The sequence below is a fragment of the Pimephales promelas genome, chromosome 23 (assembly GCF_988280905.1).
Source record: "Pimephales promelas chromosome 23, fPimPro1.hap1.1, whole genome shotgun sequence".
NCBI classification, from domain to species: domain Eukaryota; kingdom Metazoa; phylum Chordata; class Actinopteri; order Cypriniformes; family Leuciscidae; genus Pimephales; species Pimephales promelas.
The window spans coordinates 23,025,023-23,044,936 of record NC_142791.1 but is presented as its reverse complement, the minus strand read 5'-3'; the positions used below and the strand labels follow the sequence as shown (position 1 = coordinate 23,044,936).

The following is a 19,914-nucleotide window of genomic DNA, read 5'->3' as shown; positions in this document are numbered from 1 at the left end:
GTTTTTGGTCCTCAGAATAAAACTTACAATATATATTTTTTTTCTCAGAATAAAACTTAAATATATTTGTGTTGGATTTTCTAATTGTTCTTAGTGTTTTTGAGTATGTTATAGTGTTGAGAAATTAAATTAAGTTTTATTCTGAGAAAAAAAAAATTAAATATATTGTAAGTTTTATTCTGAGGACCAAAAACATAAATATATTTGTGTTGGATTTTCTAATTGTTCTTAGTGTTTTTGATGTTATAGTGTTGAGAAATGAAATTTTATGTTTTTGGTCCTCAGAATAAAACTTAAAATATATTTAATTTTTTTTTTCTCAGAATAAAACTTAAAATTTAATTTCTCAACACTGTAACATACTCAAAAACGCTAAGAACAATTAGAAAATCCAACACAAATATATTTATGTTTTTGGTCCCCAGAATAAAACTTAAAATATATTTAAGTTTTTTTTTCTCAGAATAAAACTTAATTTAATTTCTCAACACTGTAACATACTCAAAAACGCTAAGAGCAATTAGAAAATCCAACACAAATATATTTATGTTTTTGGTCTTCAGAATAAAACTTAAAATATATTTAAGTTTTTTTTTTTCTCAGAATAAAACTTAATTTCATTTCTCAACACTATAACATACTCAAAAACGCTAAGAGCAATTAGAAAAACCAACACCAGGAGAGGAATTTGATTGGCCGTAACTTTTAAGATTTCCATTAGAATTTGATTGAGATGAATTCAGATCTAATGTTTAATATGATTCTGTTTGGTTCCAAGGACTTGTGTGTGATTCAGAGGCCCTCTTTTCCATATTAATGAAGCTGCGGTTGGGATTGGAGACTCGCTGCTTTTGTGTTTAGCTACACCAACTAACCTTTTAGTCTAAAGAGAAGAGACACCAGCTAGCAAACAAAAGCTTCCCCACCCCCACGTCTTTCATTTCCCAAAACAACTAAACTCATATTACCTTGCTGGACGATTTCCTGCAGACCAAAGCACAACTGTCATACATGCGACTCAAAATGAACTCTAACCAGCCGTGTGTTGTGCACTCAAACAACAGGACTCGGAAAAAAAGGGCTTCTTGGACAAATTCTACGCGGTTCAAGATGTGATCATAACTGTTCAGAACGCTCTGGATCAAGTGGCCTGCTTTGGGGAACGAGTGAAGAAGTGAGAAGTTTGGATATTATTATGTAATTAATACATTATTTATATTAATTCTCATGCTGTCCCTTTCTTTTTTAGCACGTTTAACTGGTCTGTACCTTTTCTGAGCTGGTTAGCCATAACAGTGCTATGTGCCGTTGCCACGATAATATACTTCATCCCACTACGGTACATTGTGCTGGTCTGGGGTGAGAAATCCTATTGCTCTTTTGTATTAAACACTTTTCCAATGGTTTAAAATTCAAATGATTGCTTAGTCTGTTGAAAAGAATAACTGTATAGTCATTTTTAGATGTAGAAGTCCAAAACTACATGTGTTTGGTTGATCTAGATCAGATGCATTTTCAAGTAGGGATGCACAATATATCAGCACCGGCCGATATATGTTCATTTTTAATGTTATAGTTATCTGGCCAATAAAAATAATTTGCCCGATTTATTAAAGCCGATAAATAATGGATTATTTCCTTCAGCTGAGACACTTGAAATTGCAATACACAATTTTCAATACAAATTTGGGTCAAATATGGAGAAACCCAAATGTTGGGTTAAAATTTTAATTAAAAAAATTACAGTTGAAAGAGAAAGTTGAAGTTGGGTTAAAATTCGAAATAACATTTTTAACCCAACATTTGGGTTTGTCCATATTTGACCCAAATTTGGCATTTTTTTTTTTGAGTGTATGATTGAAATCGCTTCAAAAAAGGAAAATACAAGTGCAACATGTTTCATATTGGCTACATAAAATTAGAATGAGAACATAATTGTGTGCTTGGGACATGGATTTTAATGGTGAGACTTTTGTTTTATTTAGATTTATCGGTCAATATATCGTTTATCGGCTTTCAACTGTAAAGAATTATCGGTTATCGGTATAAAATTATCATATCGGTGCATCCCTACTCTGAAGACTTTTACACAAGCCATGTTCTTGCATTCAGGTGATTTACTAGGATATGAACAGTATGCATGTCCCACACAGGTATCAATAAATTCACCAAAAAACTGCGGGACCCCTACAGCATTGCTAACAACGAGCTGTTGGACTTCCTGTCTAGAGTTCCATCAGACATTCAGATGGTAAGGAATTGATGATAAGTGAGGTATTTTCATTCTTTAGAACATGATTCGCGACTCATTTGTGCAAAATCTCCTCTTCAGGTTCACTACAAAGAGCTCAAACCGGAGAACACTCAGAGTCCCAGCAGGAAAAGGAGGAGCAACCCCAGATAGATGCTTTACATTTCTATTCAACAGCCTCCAAAGAACTGCTACACTGTGCAAAAACTTTAAAAAGGAGATTGTTTTAAAAAGAAAGAAATATTTATACCGTATCTATCATTGTTTAAAGGAGTAGTTCACTTTTAAAAACCTTTTGCTGATAATTCACTCACCCCCATGTCACCCAAGATGTCCACGTCATTCTTTCTTCAGTCGAAAAGAAATTAAGGTTTTTGATGAAAACATTCCAGGATTTTTCTCCATATAATGGACTTCAATGGGAACCAAACGGTTCAAGATCCAAACGACAGTTTCAGTGCAGCTTCAAAGGGCTTTAAACGACTTCAGACAATCTTGCGAAACAATCGGTCATTTCAAAAATAAATACAAAAGTTTAAGTTTTGTAAGCTTAAATCGCCTTGCTCTGTTCTGTGATGCGCGTTCGTGACTCTCCTGTTCAAACTCGTTTATCAAAATGAACGAATCTTTTTTCGTGTAATTTGGTTCATTCAATGAACGAAATGAACGAATTGACTCAAAAAGATCAGTTCATTTTGAGTTCGAGATTGAACAGGAGAGTCACGCGCATCACAGAACAGAGCAAGGCGAACATTTGAGCTTATAAAACAAACTTTTTTCATTTTTTTTTTAAATGAGCGATCGTTTCGCTTGATAAGACCCTTATGGGCTATATGCACGCATAAGTTCCGCATTTGACGTAAGGATGCTCGTCCATTTCCGGTTGTGTAGATTAAAGCGGAGGAAAACCGGAGAAAACGGGATTATGGCAGAGTCTTCAATATTTACTGTCCTCCCGTCTTTGAAACGAAACCTACATACGTTTAGATGTAATTTTATATATAGTTATGTTTATTTAATATAATTTTAAAAAGAAGCATAAACACAACGAGGGGTGTCTGTTTTATCTGTTTTTGTGACTAACGTTTCATTAGTATAACCATGGAGTATAAAATTCAATATAAATTCTCGGTATTGCATTGGACTCTATGATCGGCGGAAGTTATCGGGCATCCTTAATCCTTCACCGGAAATAACGCTGTGCATAGAGCCCATTCATCGTTTGTAATCATTTAAAGCCCTTTGAACAGTTTGCACTGAAACTGTCTTTTGGACCTTGAACTGTTTGTTTCCCATTGAAGTCCATTATATGGAGAAAAATCCTGGAATGTTATCATCAAAAACCTTAATTTCTTTTCGACTGAAGAAAGAAAGACATGGACATCTTGGATGACATGGGGGTGAGTAAATTATCAGCAAAAGGTTTTTTAAAAGTGAACACTCCTTTAAGTAAATTGCACAAATATAATAGCACAAAAAATCAATTGTTGTTCAAAAATGTACTTTTATTATTTATATGCCCATTTTTACTCACAATCAGTGTCTTGAAGATTTTTATAAAAGGAGAGCACAGTGGGGGAAAACGTTACAAGCCGAATTTGAACTTGTGTAGCCCACGTGAGCGCCTCAAAAAACATGTGCCTACACTTGGTCATAGCTCCAACAAATTAGTCTTTTTAAATGTTATTTTTTCAATCAGTTGAGTCTATATAATGTGGTGTTGAGTGCAAAAGTAACAGCTTGAGAGTGTTTAGCTTTCACAAACTTCTGCACAACTGAATGTGGAGTATGCCACTGGTTCAACTAGAAACCATTGCCAAAACTTTACAGTGAACTTTGCACCATTGCGGTTGCTGTTCATATCATAATTATTTTATCCACAAGCACATATTTTATGGAGAAACTGCATGCTGTGCATCTGAATCGAAATAATATGTGTGTGCATGGAAAAAAAGTGACTGTAAATATACAATATGGAAACATTATTTTTGTTTGTCTGGACGTTGACAGTTAAGGCCATTGCACACCGAGTCCGAAAATTCTGCACGTTAAAAAGTAAATATGACCTCACGTTATGTCAATCACGTTTGCACACTGCCTCCGAAACTTTCGTCCTTCATAAAAATAAATAAATAATAAAAAAAAAAAAATCGAATCATGTTTGATTTTATGCGTTTTTCGCATCTGTAGCAAACAGTTTGAATGGTGTTTGAATGGTGTTTTGAAAATTCAGAGCCACCGAATCACGAATACGAAAAAACGCATATGAAAATTTTGGACTCAGTGTTTAATGGCCTTTATGCTATATGATAAATGATGAAATTGTATTTTTTTGTAATATTTGTACATTATGTTGCTTGTTAATAAGATGAAATGTTTCTTTATGGTATATGAGCATGTACAATTCTTAACCAGATGTACTCGAGGAGAATAATAATTATTTGTTGGAAAACTTTATACAATTTCCAACATTTGTGCTGATTCAAAGAAAAAAAAGCAATAGCTTTGACTTTGCATGTTCATACAAGGCTGGAACCAACCAATGAAAACCTCTCTCTGTGAACTTATGGTTCTTTATGTTTTTGTATTTAGTATTCTTATTTTGTATTTATAAGAAATCACATTTTATCATTTTATAACACTCAATATGGCTTTTTTTTTATTTGCCACAATATGCACCAATGCCACATTAGTAAATAGGGACCATTTTGATTTCATGTTGACCGCACCCCAAAGAAGAAAATAAAATTCATTAATTAAAAACAAATTAATACATGCAATTAAACATGGTGCCAAGGGGTTTAGAGTGCATATGGCATTGCATAATCCAGTATTTACTCCTTGTGTAAAATGTAGATTGTTAATCATTTGTGCAAGAGCATCCAATTAACTAATCCAGATTAGAGATACAGTGTGTGTGAAGTGATGCATTTTTCAGGGAGGGACAGTAAGAGATAATGAATGAGTCATCAGGTGGAGTTTTGTGTCTACATTAACACGTTCATATGGGCAACTGGAGGGTCCATCTCCCAGTTACAAATGAAAGGTTTATAATTAGTTTCTTTAATCTCTGCCTTATTAATAAATGCTTCTTTGGGAATCAGGACAGACTAATTGAGCTATGAAGGGCATCTTTTTAAAGTAGCAAAAGAGCAGTCTCTCCTATGGCCTGGGCTTTTAAAAGAGATTAATGAGAATTTAAAACGGTTGTGGGTTTCCCTTCTCACTGCACTTTAATAAAGACCAATGAAATTCACCAGTGTTTCCATTGATGGTTTAAAGATCAAGGAGAACACAGATGGTTGGGTAAACTCAGCTATACAATCAGTACAAAGGAACAAAAACGTATGTTTTTATGGTACTACAGTCAATAATGTAAGTGCCTAACTTTCCTAACAAAGAGAAGTTGCTATTGCACAATTAATGTCAAGTTCAACAACAGATCTATATTTAAAGACTTGACTGCTATGTCGGTTTTTGCATTTTCAGCGATCTCTGGGTGACTCAAGAAAACATGTTCAGGTCACATTTCCTTTCAAATCTAAAGGAAAAATTAGACATTATATGTTACATTAACAAAATAAAGCCCACATTTGGACCATACATTTTTCATTACGCAAGTATACAATGTTTTATTCTATTGTTTTTATATATATTTTGAAATTGAAATCAAATTAATAAATTGCATGTATATATACAGTATATATATATATATATATATATATATATATATATATATACACACATACACACACACATACACTAGTGCTGTCAAATTGACTAATCGCATCTAACAAAAGTTTTTGTTATAATATGTGCATATATATCATGATTAATCAATATTAACCCTCTGAGGTCTAGGGTGTATTTGGGGTCCTTGAGATGTTCTGACATGCCCTGACATTTGTAATTGTTTCAGTTGCTTATAAACATATTAATGGCACAGGTGAAATTACACTATATTTAGCAGAAACAGGGCTACCATAATATGTGAGCAACATGTATGTACATGTTTGTATTTCTGAGAGAATATTGGTTATGCGTTATTGAAAAAAACTAAAAATGAAAGTTTCTGAAATAAGGCCACAAAACACATACGAAATATGCATCCACAATACTTTTGACTAATGGATGTTGTGGTCTAGAGTTTTTTCTTCAAAATGATCTGAAAATCATCCTGCCTAATCTTTCACATAAAACTGTGAATTGGGTTATACTATGAAAAACATTTTTTGTTTGCCAAGGCAATATGCGAAAGGCCACCCCTCATCATGTATAATATATATGGGCAATTGTGTAGAATTGGTTCAAAGTTAGAGTTGGAAACATCTTGAAAAGAAAATTATTTTTCCATATAAAGTATTTTATCATACAAATTTCAAAGTTAATGATTCATTATTTTGATATGTGCATTGCATTAGCTTGCATTGGATCACAGTTGATTAGTTTATTTTTGACAAAACATACTATATATTTATCATATGAGCAGAAACTGTCTAACTAAAGCTTATTTGATGTCTATTTTGTATATAATTTAAATTGCAGTAATTAGACTTTTTGTGTTGCATCAATGAAATTAAATAAGGGGAAATGTGCTTAATTGGGTGTTGTATCCATGCCACATACTGTATGGGGGATTTTGCATTTTAGCAAAATATAATTTTATAAAATATAACTAATTTATTTTCTTGTGAATTTGGTTTCAAAATATGATCTTGACATTTTGTGAGATTAACCTGCCTATATTGACCGAATACTGATATTGAATATTGACTGTATTGGAAATATGAATTAATATACAGTTTAAAAACAAGCGGAAAGAAAACATCCACAAGTCATCAATCAAGATTCATCATATCCCTGCTTGCTATCTGGAAACCCACTCACGAACACAAAACTAAAACATAGCTTTGTGCAAGCACAATGTATACTCTTCTCCTGTGCAACTCACCAATACTATTGAACTGCAGTTCATTATCCTTCAAGGGCTAGAAGCTCATCCCTACACAACTCAAACATAACGCCCCGGGCAGGATTCAACACCCCCTCAGGCTCAGATACCCCACCGGATCATAAAGGGTGGAAAAAGGTGAAAAGTGCAGGATGCAACCTAGAAATCAGTGTCAAGATTGTATATACCGGGATTCAACTCATTGTGTAAAGATTGGCTTATATGCTGAAAGAAGTAGTAGCAGCAGCACGTCTCATGAGGTTTGTTTGCTCCTCTTAGGTACAAAGTGGTAACACTTTAATCTAACTTATGTCAACGCTGCACAAAAAAAAAAAAAAAATGACATCCAGCACTAACGCAATGCATGATGCTGAAACGAGCAAAGCAACAAATTACAAAGTAAAACACGCCATGCCTTGTTCATCTCCATACCTCATCCCTACTGATCAGAAATACCAAAGACTGTGGCATGGATACAACACATTTAAAATTAATAATGGTCCGATCTGTATGTGGAACACGTAGCAGCGGTTGGAAAGCAATGCATGAAAGCTGCCCCCAGGTGCTGAGCAGAATATGAGCACTGGCACCTCTGCGGGTTCACACAAAGTGCTATGCATCTAATTGCTGGAGTGTCCACTCACAGTCACTGTGTTTCTCCACGGCATACTAATGCACTCGCCGCTCCGCATGCGATGAGTGCCAGTCTGGTCTTGCATACTCCCGGTGTCTGCAGCGCTGATTGGGGGGATTTTAGCCGTAGCTGGAGAGCTGTGCAAACAGAAGAAACAGACTGCTGAGTGTTTGCAGATTAGGTTATTGTTTAGATCTGCTGGCAATGCTCACAATGTTACTGTTTCAATCGAAGATAGTAGATCTGACGTACCGGATCAAGTAGGATTAGAAGGTTAAGAAAGGATTACTGTTGTCTTTGAGTTGAGAGTTAAGTATTCTTTAGGTTTTAGGTACTTAATACGCCTGTCATTAGCAGTCATTTTCTGCAAATTGTTGAAGGATAATAAACACAAGTTTGGCCCAATTAAAATTCTTTTACTAGGAACTGAGAAAATATGAGAAAAACCCATAATTTCCTCAACCAAGCCCAAGGTTTAGTTAATACTCCACCGTTTTTTCATATTAAACTATGTCATTCCCTTAACTATGATGAGTTGATACATACCTCTCTCGTCTCAGTGCGTGCACTCAATCGTACTCAATAACATAGTTTAAAATGAAAGAAAAATGGTGGAGTATCCCTTTCAGGTCCAGAACATGACAGCAAACTGTCTTTCTTCATTGACAATCATTCAAAAATAGCCGTGAATATATAAAATAGGGAATTCTGAATCATTTGCTCACCCTCATGTTCTTCTATGGAACACAAAATAATATATTTGGAAAATGTTTAATTGTTTTTGCCTACAATGAATGTCAATAGGGTTCAAACAATGACAACGCTAATTTTTTTTTTTTTAGGTGAACTATCCCTTTAAGGCACACAGATTAGAACTGTATTTCTTTGGTTCAGATAAAAAATAAGGAAGCATTCTGAAAATTGAAAGGGGGAACTACAGTCAGTTAAAAAAGCTGACAGATATCCCTTAACCGTGCCTTTCCTTTATACGGACCGCTCTGGTAAGCACACTTTCTGATCTGTTATTCAACTACGCAGCCGATCAAAATTTTGGGATCAGATTGTTTTTTAAAAAGTGCTTTAAATTGATATAAAAAACACTGAAAATAATAAGAAATGTTTTTGAGCACCAAACCAGCAGAGAATGATTCCTGAAGGATAGTGTAACACTGTAATGGCTGCTAAAAAAAAATCAGCTTTTCCATCACAGACGTAAATTAACATTTAAAATATATGAAAATAGAAAACAGTTATTTTAAATTGTAATAGTATTTCACAATATTTCTGTTTCACTGTTTTCTATTCATCAAATAAATGCAGCCTTGTGAGAATAAGACACTTTTTTCAAAACCATTAAACAATCTTACAGAGCCCAAACTAAAGTGTAGTGTTCAATAATATTTTGGTTCTATAACAAGTAAACACTTGCAACACATTTTATTTTCAATACTTTCCATAATCTCTCTATACTTCAAAAACATTTGTATCAGTATCTTTCTTGTTTTCCAGATAAAACTTGAGACGTTGAGGATGAGAGCACACCTGTCCAGGTTGGCATATACCCAATTTGACTCGCTTTTTTTTAACCAAGTGACAGAAGTATCTGCACTAAAATGCTATAGAGTTTGATTGGATGCAAATCCTTTGATACCAACAACAAGATATAGGGTATGTTTCTCCTCCAATTTGAGTTGATATGGGTATTTTTTTTTGGTAAGACTTTACTTGAAGGGGTGTGCATAAGACTAACATGACACCTTCATTATCATGACATGAGTTATTATGAATATGAAGGACGTTCTATGCATGTTTGTGACAAATGTCATTAAGTGTCATTCGGTCAGTTATGACATTTTTAATGCAAATACGACATTGTTTGAGATGTCTTTGTTTATGACACCTTGACATAAACCAATACGTCATAACCTGTCAGTGTCTTTGTCATGACAACTTGACATTACTAAGACAACACAACCTGTCATAAACATGATTAAATATCAAACTTAAGAAACCACCTAGCTTTATTGGTTAACATAACATTAAACTATCAGGTGGTTGGTTTTGACATTGCCTGTCATGAAGCCATTATAACTTTTTAATGACAAATTCAATTAGTACCACTGAAGTTGAGGTCACTAAAAATATTCATGATGACACAGTTATAATGGCCTCATGACAGCCAATGTCAAAGCCAACCACATGACTGTTTAACTTAATTTTGTCAAGTTGTCATGACAAAGACACTGACAGGTTATGATGTTATGGTTTATGTCAAGATGTCATGACAAAGACAATGTCATATTTGCATTCAAAATGTCATTATTGAGCGAATGACACTTAATGACAGTTGTCATAAACATGCCTAAACCCTACTTCATATTCAAGACATATGTCATGTCATGGTTAGTCATGTCAGTCTTATGCCCTTTTTCCCACTACGTTTAGTTTGCATTTAACAATGTAATTCCCTGCTCTTTACGACTGTGCTTCAGAAAGTAACTACTGTGTGAATAATGGATTCTCTCAATTAATACGTCCTCTCATTCACAGGAGTCTCTCCACAATCTCAAGAAAATGATATTTGTGTTCATTTTGATATGTGCCGCCCATTCGTCTCAAGGCCTCAGTTGGGCTTGGAGAAAGCTTCCATGTGATGTAAAGCTTAACAACAGCTCTGTCGTCTTGGACTGTTCAGAAAGATCTTTGAAAAGAATCCCGAAAAACCTGATCTGGAATACAACTGAACTAGACTTTGCGAACAATGAAATACATTACCTCCCAAAGGATGCCTTCTGGAATCTGACTAAAGTTACAAAGATAAACCTCAGAAAGAATCAAATTGAAAAATGCCTTGATAAAGACCATGGGATTTTCTCAAGTTTGGCTAACTTGGAGACTTTGCTACTCGACGATAATATGATTTCAGCAATTCCTAGAGACCTCCCTCCTGGACTGCAACGGCTGAGCCTCAAATCGAACCGTATCAAGAAAATTGGACCATCAGACTTTGTAGGAACAAAGAAACTCAATGTTTTGACATTAGATAAGAACTGCTATCACGATGCAAGTATAGAACTGACAATTCACAATGAAACATTTCAAGATTTGAATCTAACTGTGCTAGAACTGTCCAAAAATAGAATACAGAAAATACCGTCTGCTTTACCCAGATCCCTCCAAAAACTCTCACTTCTCTTAAACAGGATTGAGCAAGTTCATGCGTCTGACCTGAACAGTCTAACAAACCTGAGAGTGCTTGATTTATCTGGAAACTGTCCGTTTTGTTTTACCGCTCCTTTCCCATGCACTACCTGTCAGACAAAGAATAACGCTCTACAGATTCATCCGGATGCTTTCAGTGAACTTTCCCAACTGCAAGACCTACGACTGTCTGGAAATTCCTTACAAACAATTAACTCGTCATGGTTCCGGAATCTTCCTATGTTAAAGTACTTGTATCTTTCTTTCAACTCATTGATTAGTGAATTTGAAAGCGGAAAATTCTTAAATGTCCTCCCACAAGTGGAAGTTGTAGATTTCTCATACAACAATCCATCTCAAACATTTTACCCAAGAATGAAACTCTCAAAAGGCTTTGCTAGATTGAAATCAATGCAAGCACTTCACATGGAAGGCTACAATTTCCATAATCTTTGTGAGGAAGATCTCCGACCTCTCTTCGGTTTGAGAAACCTATCCGTTCTAAACTTGGGAGTCAACTTTCTCCAACATGTCAATCTATCAGTGTTCAGGAACTTTCACAACCTGTCTTTGATTTCGCTGATTGACAACAGGCTAACATTTACAGGTTCTATTCGCAGACGAGAGTGTAGAAGTAGCGTTCTTACTGATGACGATGAGGGAAACCGCCGTGAAGGCCCCTACATTCACACAAATGAAGAGTTTCGCCATTACCCACCGTTTACCAAACCTGAGTGTCTGGCAACAGGACCAGTTTTGGACCTCAGTAGGAACAACATTTACCAAATGAATCAAATTTTCTTCACAGGAGCAGAGAATATCACTTGCCTCAATCTTTCCTCCAACTTCATTGCTTCATATTTCAATGGGACAGAGTTTGCTCACTTTCCCAATCTGAAGTACCTTGACTTGTCTCACAACCGAGTCTACATGCGTTCAGATTCAGCACTGAATGAACTGAAAGAATTAGAAGTATTGGATTTGAGTTACAACAATCATTACTTTGAGGTGGCGGGTGTTAGGAGCACTCTGACATTCCTGGAAAACCTTCAGTTCCTTAAAGTGCTGAATCTCAGTTGGAATGAGATCAATACGCTGACCAATAAGACTCTGCGGAGCGACTCACTGAAGGAGCTACAGTTTCAAGCCAATCGACTAGATATAATGTGGAAGAAGGGCCGTGGATTCCAAGGTCTTTTTAAGTCTCTTTCAAACCTAACACACCTCGATATATCACTTAACAAGCTTTCCGAGATACCGGACGATATTTTCAGCTATTTTCCATGTACGCTTAAATATCTTGGCATGAGCAGGAACACACTCACTGATTTTGAGTGGGACCAGCTCAAATATTTACCCCAGTTGGAGACTCTGGATCTAAGCAAGAACAAATTGAGTAAAGTCGCTAGAAAACTATCAAAACATACAAAATCTTTGAGGGTCTTAGACTTGAGTCATAATCTGATCGTCACCTTGAAACACAGCTTTCTTAAAGATGTCAAAAGCTTGATGATCCTTAACCTTGCTTCCAACCACTTAAAACATATCAGTGAAACATCCTTCCAGACAGGTAACGATCACCACCCACTCACACTGAACCTGCAGAGAAACCCTATCCATTGCACGTGTGACCTTCTGGGCTTCATTCTCTGGTTAGAGAAAAGTGACACAGTCCTTCCTCGTCTAGCAACGGACATCTTGTGCGACCTTCCGGAATCCAAAAGGGGACATCCAATGGTCAATCTGGACTTTAAAAATGCCTGCATCAACAGTGGTATTGATCAAATCCTATATGTACTCACCTCATCTATCATCATTGCCATGATGTCTACAACTGTCGCAATACATGTGTTCTACTGGGACATATCCTACATTTATAATTTCTGGAGAGCCAAACTTAAAAGTTATTACTCGAAGACGATTGACTGCACTTATGATGCCTTTGTTATGTATGACACCAAGGATCCAATGGTGGCAGATTGGGTACTGAACCACTTGCGTTTTGAGTTGGAAGATAGAGGAAGAGGAGTTCGTCCACTCTGTCTGGCAGAAAGAGATTGGACTCCTGGTACACCCATCATGGACAACCTGAACCAGAGCATACACCGGAGTCGGAAGACGATATTTGTGTTGACAGAGGGATTTGTTTACAGTGGGATTTTTAAGATGGCGGCTTTCCTAGCGCAGCAAAAGCTTCTGGAAGAGGGTGTGGACGTGATGGTGTTGGTATTGTTGGAGCCGGTTCTTCGGCAGTCAAGAATCTTAAACTTGCGGCGCTGCCTGTGTGGACAGAGTGTGCTGGAGTGGCCCAGAAACCCAGCGGCGGAAGGCTGGTTCTGGCAGAGCCTGAGAAACGCAGTTAGGTTTGAAAGTCAAGGTGTGCAAAGCAAAATGTTTAAAAATTACTTCAGCGGATGACGAACTGGTAAAAAATTAGACCTTTCTGTTTAAATACTTCTTCCTCCTGAGTCCTGAACCATTTGTGATTACCGTTAGCATTGGGGAAGTTTTCACATTTATTTCTATTTGAAAATGTATTGTTCCAAATTGGTATATTTATAAAAGTAAAGTGCTTCTCATTATAAAAACTATCAAACATTTTTAAAGGAAAGTAATGTTTTGAGTTACTTTTGTGTTATGTTTTCCGATCATCAGCTACCTTAAGATTCTCCAGAGCAAAAAATGGATTGAAAGAAAACTTTTCTTCCATTAAGACACACTCCCTAGAACTACATTCCCATTATGCTTTTACTACAACAAGCATCTTAATCCCTATTTTTCTGTACATTGGGATGTTTTTTCCCGGAAATAAATTAAGCAAATAAAATCAACTAATTAAAGGAGCTAAACGCAAGTCTCTGAGTTTTTGCAGAACTACGCCCCCTCTGGCGACAAGCGAAACTGCAACCAGAGCTGTGCGCGTTCATGGAGGAACACACACACACACACGCACGTTTGCACGAGCTGTTCATAACCTAAGGAGCATCAGCCGCACACTGTGCGGCACACATCTTTTGTTACAGTCATAATGAGGTAATACAGTAATAAATCTGCAAGTCATTTAAAATATATGAAAGGAAAGGCATTCGAGTAAATTACACACTTATGTGTGTGAGAGGGGAAAACGGGGGTAGTAGAAAACTTCGGTTTTTGTTTCCATCTATCTCCCTGTGCTTACTGTATCCACTTATGATTGAATTATTATGGAAACACGTTCAGTTATCACTTTGTATAGGACCCGTTTGAGCCCTAGAGCAGACCGGAGATCTCTCCGTTTGTTGAAAGCTTCCCGATGTTGACTCTCGTCTTATTCCGACGCCTGGCACTGGACAGACTGAAGTTTTATTTTCTTTGTCTCACGCAGAGTTTGCGTTGGGGTTTGTAATGAACTACAAGCCGGTCTCTTTCCGCGCCATATACAGATATGAAGTGGACGTCACCGAAAGCAACAGATATGAGCTGGATTTTATTAATCATCGGCTAATTTCAAAATCAGCAAAGACAGCAATAAGAGAGATCGGCAACAGGCCTGGTAAGATCAATTCATTTCTTTACTTTTAATGAAGATGGTAGTGTAAGCGTCTGCGACTTACTTTCACTTTGATTTGCTCAGCTCAGCTGCTCATCTGAGGTGATGCGCGTCGTCATATATGACTAAAATAACATGACATATAGCTTGGTTTCAACAACCAGATGCATTTACACTTGTCCAATTTCGTCTGGAATGCGGCCCAGACCACGTCCTCAAGTGGTTTGAGCGATCGGATTCATCCGTCTCTAACGCGTTTCAGAGGGCATTTACACCCTGGTCTTTTCACGATCGAATAGCTATCCGATCACAGAAAACGCATGAAGTGACCAGGTGTAAACAGCCCCTTTGAATCCATCGTCTACTTTTGTGGAAAGCTGACTAGAGTTGTGTCGCTCGAGTTGTCTTCTCTGATACGGAGAACGGCGGCGAATAGCTACACGAACCTGCCAGACATAGCCAGGCAAGCGTGAACGCGCATGACGTCACGCCCAGTCTCAGATTTGAGCCCGAATCCCTCTTATATATTTCACTGTACAGGATTATAGAGGCGATCTCAGTGATCAGAGAAGGGCTCATTCAGCTCATCAGGCGATTGTTTAAGCATGTATGGGTTAGAAAACAGCTATTTTTAACATGAAATGTTGCGCAATGCACCTTTAAATAAATAGAAAAGTAATGCACATTGCATATTTGGAAAAAATAACACTGGTGTTATGGTGCAAAGTGATAAAGTACTGCTTTTCTTTACTAATGACTAAATAATCTGATAAATGTAACAAGTGACATTACTCATTACCAAGTTCTTATCTCATGAAACCAATGTGCCATGAGATTTTCGGCATTCTGTGTCAAGATGACCTTCCCCACCAATGCAGTCACTTGACTTCACTCTTAAACTAATTTTAACAACTTCCCATTAGTCTCAGTAATGGTGAAATCAGAGTCACATTTGTACAGCAAATACTGTGGTGTACTTTATCAGTCTAGAGAACGATACAGCATGGTGACAGATTTTTATCAGTGCCTTTTGTGGACTCACATAGTTACGATAAACAAACACACAGATACTCCAGCTCTCTATGTCCTACCCTTTTTCATCTTTTATTCATCATGAAACCAGTGATGAAAAATTCATGACTCCAGGCAATGAAATGAATGCAAAATGAAAACCGTGGGCGTATAAAAAAAGGGTGAGAGAAATAATGTCTCTATCTAGGGTGATGCTGACACAAGGTGCGGATCACAGCGAGGGCAGTGGGTTCTGGAGAACAACTCTGCTGCTAACTCTCTCTATGGTAATAAAGTATAAAAACTTCTGATGGACCAGTTTCATTTCCAGCATTACGGGAACCTAGGCTAGCTCTTATACGGTTTCTGTGGTCTTAAATGACACTACACTATTTCCCCTTACTTTTGCCATTAATTTTTTTTGCAGTAAGATTAAGGGACTAAGTTTACTCCATTTATTCATGAAAGTATTCCATATGATGCACTTTAGGGCCTAAGCTTTTGCTTTCTTTCTCATGGATCCCCCAAAGTAGATGTGTGATTTTTGGTCAGTTAGCTTTGAATAACCTCATTCAATTCGTACATTAAAATGTTTTCATGTAGGACATATCTATCTAAAAGTGACTTTTTATAAATAAAATGGTTATGTTTGGAATGGCATACTACCATACTAATCATGTTTGCTATGAAATATGTAAAACAAAAAACAATACTGTATAGGCCTACTAATGTTTACACCGTAGGCTTTATTATTGTACAGCATAGGCCTGCGGAAATAAACTGTAGCCAGTGTAACTGCGTGGTATAACCAGTACAAGCATTCAATTCCGAACACAACCATTGATTGTTGCTTATTCGTGCTTACCTTGGATGTTTACAAAAAAAGTTTGCCACAAGAACTGAGGATGATGTAGGACAGGTCCGTTCTGCGCATGACACACATGTAGCCTTTAGAGACGGTTGGTCTTCGGTGATGTGATGTGAATGCAGGTACCTCCCTTGCGTTTGGTTGTTTTCAAAGGGGCGTAAACACTTGCAGTGTTGGTTTGGATTGAATACTCCATTGGTTAAACTTAAAAATTAAGCGTCCAGTTTCGCCAAATGACTCAGAATTTGATGTGCTGTCTGCACGCTCATTTACCATAAACTCGCGCCAATAAAAAAGGCCGCGCGTGGGCGAACCTGACAGCTTTATCGAAAATAAAAAAGATGAAAAAATATCCTTTTTTTTCTGTAGTGGACAACCGCGGCTATCATCGTTTTAATTTTAAGAATAAATATGAAGCAGCCAATGTCAAACTGGTAATAGATACATTTCTCTCAACAAAAACTCTCTACAGAGGCTAAACAACCACGTAGCCTACGTAATCACGTCACACGATTGCATCACTATTTTAGGCTACACGATAAGATCTTTTGCAATCTTACTTTTTATTTCAGTCATAAAATAACGTATGGTATTTAACTAAAGTAGACCTATATTAAAGTGAAGTAGGCTAATATTTTATGGAAGCTTGTTTCCAACGGAGAATAAAAACAATTTAAAAGATAATTGCGACTTTTTATCTCACAATTCTGACTTTCTTCCCTCACAATGAGAATTTTTTTTTAGGAAGCAAGATGGTTTCACACTCACAGACAAGGTGTCTCTCAAGACATGTTTTGAGCTTACAGTGATATCTTAAAATATGTCAGTGCCATTGTTTTGTCTCAAGATGCACACAAGTAAAAAAAATTTCTAAGTCGAATTTATAAAAGCTACAAGAATGTCCTAATTGACCTAATCCTGGCTTAGTCTAAGCCCTGTCTGTGAAACTGGGCCCTAAAGACCAATTCTGAGTGAAAAGATGTTTTAGTCCATAAACAGTTCTGGCTTTATTAGTCAGAATTGCAAGATCTAATTCAACATTCTGAGAAAAGTTTATATATATCTGACAATTGCAAGAAACAAAGTCAGAATTGTGAGATGAAAAATTCGCAATTACCTTTTTTATTCTGTGGTGGAAACAAGCTTCCATGATTATTATATAATTTGCAAATAAAACTATAAACAGGATAACATGAACTTAGCTCAGCTTATCGTTGCCTGCATATCCAGTACAGTACAGCACCGTACCGAGCCCCAGGGAGCGTGAGCGTCACACACTCCCTGGAGTGCCAGCTGTCAGTACACAGATGCCGGCCCCATAGGAACCTACACTGACCCCAGTGGTGGATGCACAGAGCCAACCAGCACACAGCTTCTGTGTAATGAGACAGGGCCTTTCCCTGACAGTCCACCCGTGAGTGAATACTGCGCCTGACATAGGCTACAGCCACAAAGCGTGATGACAACTCCCTCGTCACAAATTCAGAATACGAGCACAAACAAAATGCTCTCTCTCTCTCTCTATTCATTACCGTTGTTCTGTAAGTTGCTGGGACTCCTTCTGCTTGTGTTGTTGAGTTTTGGGGCCCACTGAGACTTGAATGAGGGTGAACCCCACTGTAGTGTGAACATGAGTGTGTGTGGTCCTCCTGGCTTTTTAATTCTGCATTATTAAAGAGAACATGCTAGTGGCTAATTAGGCATTGATGCACCCCCCTCTCTTCTCATCGCCCAGTTAGCATCTCTCTGGTAATCTGATTGCTTACGTTGAGTTTTGTGCCGTTTCGCTGACATTGACCCCCGCCACAACGCTCCAGATGCCATGCTGCGACGTGACTGGAAAGGCAGAGCAGGGGCTTGGAGGCTCTTTTTCATTTCATTGGTTCATCAACAGGCCAATGAAATCAGTACAACACTAATTAAATGCTTTAAAATTAAATGCTTGGCTAAGTTGTTGTGCCAGTTTACAGCCTTATTTTGGGGTTTTGATCTTGGTTTCTAGTCATACCTAAAAAGAAAAAGAAAAATAATTATTTACATGTTAACTTTAATATGGTTTTCTTGTTCATATAGATTTTTAAATCAAACAGATCAGTCATATAATGGGGGTAAATGGGGTCCAGCTTGGACTTCTTTGTGCATGCTCTTTGAGGTGGACCCCATATACCTCCATTATATGACTGATAGACACAGACGGTTTGACCTAAAAATATCAAAATTGAAAATACTGTGGAAACAAAGACACCTACTGTACATCTTGGATGCCCTTGAGGTAAGCTATAAAACATATAAAAAAATAATTTCAAAGTGAACTATCCCTTTAAAGTTTTCTATGAATGACACATTTTTTCACACTGAGTGACGCGAAAATCCATAATATGTTTTCATTTTTATGAAATCTTTTGATTTTAATGTGAAATGTGACTTGCCGATTTGTTTTTGTGTTTTAATCAATAATAATAATACAAAAAATTGCATGCTAAACCGTGAGTTGATTTAAACTGAAACTTCAGATTCTTTCTCCTATTTAAGGCTGGATTTGTCTGTTGGGAAAAAAGTGTTTTCCCATGGATATTGGGGTTTGCAGGAAAATGAGCATGTTTTAGATATAGCCAATGGCAGTCGACTCTATTATAGATTTAATATAGAGGGCATTCCTGAGAGACACACACGATTTCTTTTCTTTTCTCGCTGTCTTTCTTTCTCTTTGAGTGTTTTGATTTGAATATCCTAAGGTGCCATGACCTGAGAAAGTATTAATGGCATCAGTGCCACTTTAAGTGGGTCATTTGGAGGTTCAGACGTATGAAATGCTGTCGCATTCTGGGGCAAATCATCGCTGCATGCCATGGTATGCGCATCTTTATGATATGAAATGCATAATGAGTGAACCAGACCATGGTTTTATTTTAACTCTTGCTATTATTTTGATAGTTCTTAATAGGGATCTATTGCAATATATACGACCATTTGAAGTGTATCGTTAATGGTGTGTAAGGGTAATAGTACTTTTTAAATTTATTATAGTTTTTGATACAGACATGAATGATACCTCAAATTAACATGTAAAATAATACCATAGATTTACATTGAAGCCGGGACACTCAATCTTATTGCCAGTGTTGGGGAAAGTACTTTTAAAAGTAATGTGTTACAAATCAATATTGTGTTACTTCCTAAAAAAGTAACTTGATTACTTATAATGGAAAGTAACGTGTTAGATATACTTTTGCGTTATGATGAAGAAATTAATAATATTTTTCAAAACTACTGCTTGATCAACACAAAAAGGGGTAATTTGACTCTGAACTTTACAATGCATTTACCCAATTTTATTAACTCTTAAAGGAGTAGTTCACTTTAAAAAAAACTTTTGCTGACAATTTACTCACCCCCATGTCATCCAAGATGTCCATGTCTTACTTGTCGAAAACATGTCGAAAAGAAATTAAGGTTTTTTATGAAAACA

The 19,914-nt window shown here is 36.7% G+C and overlaps 2 protein-coding genes across 6 annotated transcripts in view; both read left to right on the top strand.

Annotated features, from left to right (window-relative positions):
* mctp1b (multiple C2 domains, transmembrane 1b) overlaps positions 1–3,543 on the top strand; it is a 44,010-nt gene extending 40,467 nt beyond the window's left edge. For 2 of the 4 annotated variants that reach the window (XM_039677669.2, XM_039677668.2), the window contains exons 17-20: positions 1,065–1,174; positions 1,250–1,359; positions 2,154–2,251; positions 2,333–2,627. In XM_039677669.2, the coding sequence (XP_039533603.2) occupies positions 1,065–1,174; positions 1,250–1,359; positions 2,154–2,251; positions 2,333–2,404 (390 nt within the window). In that variant the 3' untranslated portion in view covers positions 2,405–2,627. Of the gene's footprint in view, positions 1–1,064; positions 1,175–1,249; positions 1,360–2,153; positions 2,252–2,332 lie in introns of those variants that run through there. The other 2 variants (XM_089126134.1, XM_039677671.2) reach the window with 2 other exon arrangements.
* Positions 3,544–8,770: 5,227 nt separating this feature from the next.
* On the top strand, positions 8,771–14,392 carry tlr8b (toll-like receptor 8b). Of its 2 annotated transcripts, none has more exons than XM_039678217.2 (3): positions 8,771–8,837; positions 9,346–9,504; positions 10,387–14,392. In XM_039678217.2, exon 3 carries the CDS (start codon positions 10,411–10,413, stop codon positions 13,453–13,455), a length of 3,045 nt encoding a protein of 1,014 aa, XP_039534151.2. In that variant the 5' UTR covers positions 8,771–8,837; positions 9,346–9,504; positions 10,387–10,410; the 3' UTR covers positions 13,456–14,392. The 2 variants fall into 2 exon arrangements, with proteins under 2 accessions (XP_039534151.2, XP_039534152.2); XM_039678218.2 differs by having other exon boundaries at positions 8,776–8,837; positions 9,346–9,386.
* The last annotated feature ends 5,522 nt before the right edge of the window (positions 14,393–19,914 follow it).

Excerpts from the sequence above, each read along its gene's own strand:
- tlr8b (XM_039678217.2), top strand. The coding sequence starts at position 10,411 with ATGATATTTGTGTTCATTTTGATATGTGCCGCCCATTCGTCTCAAGGC.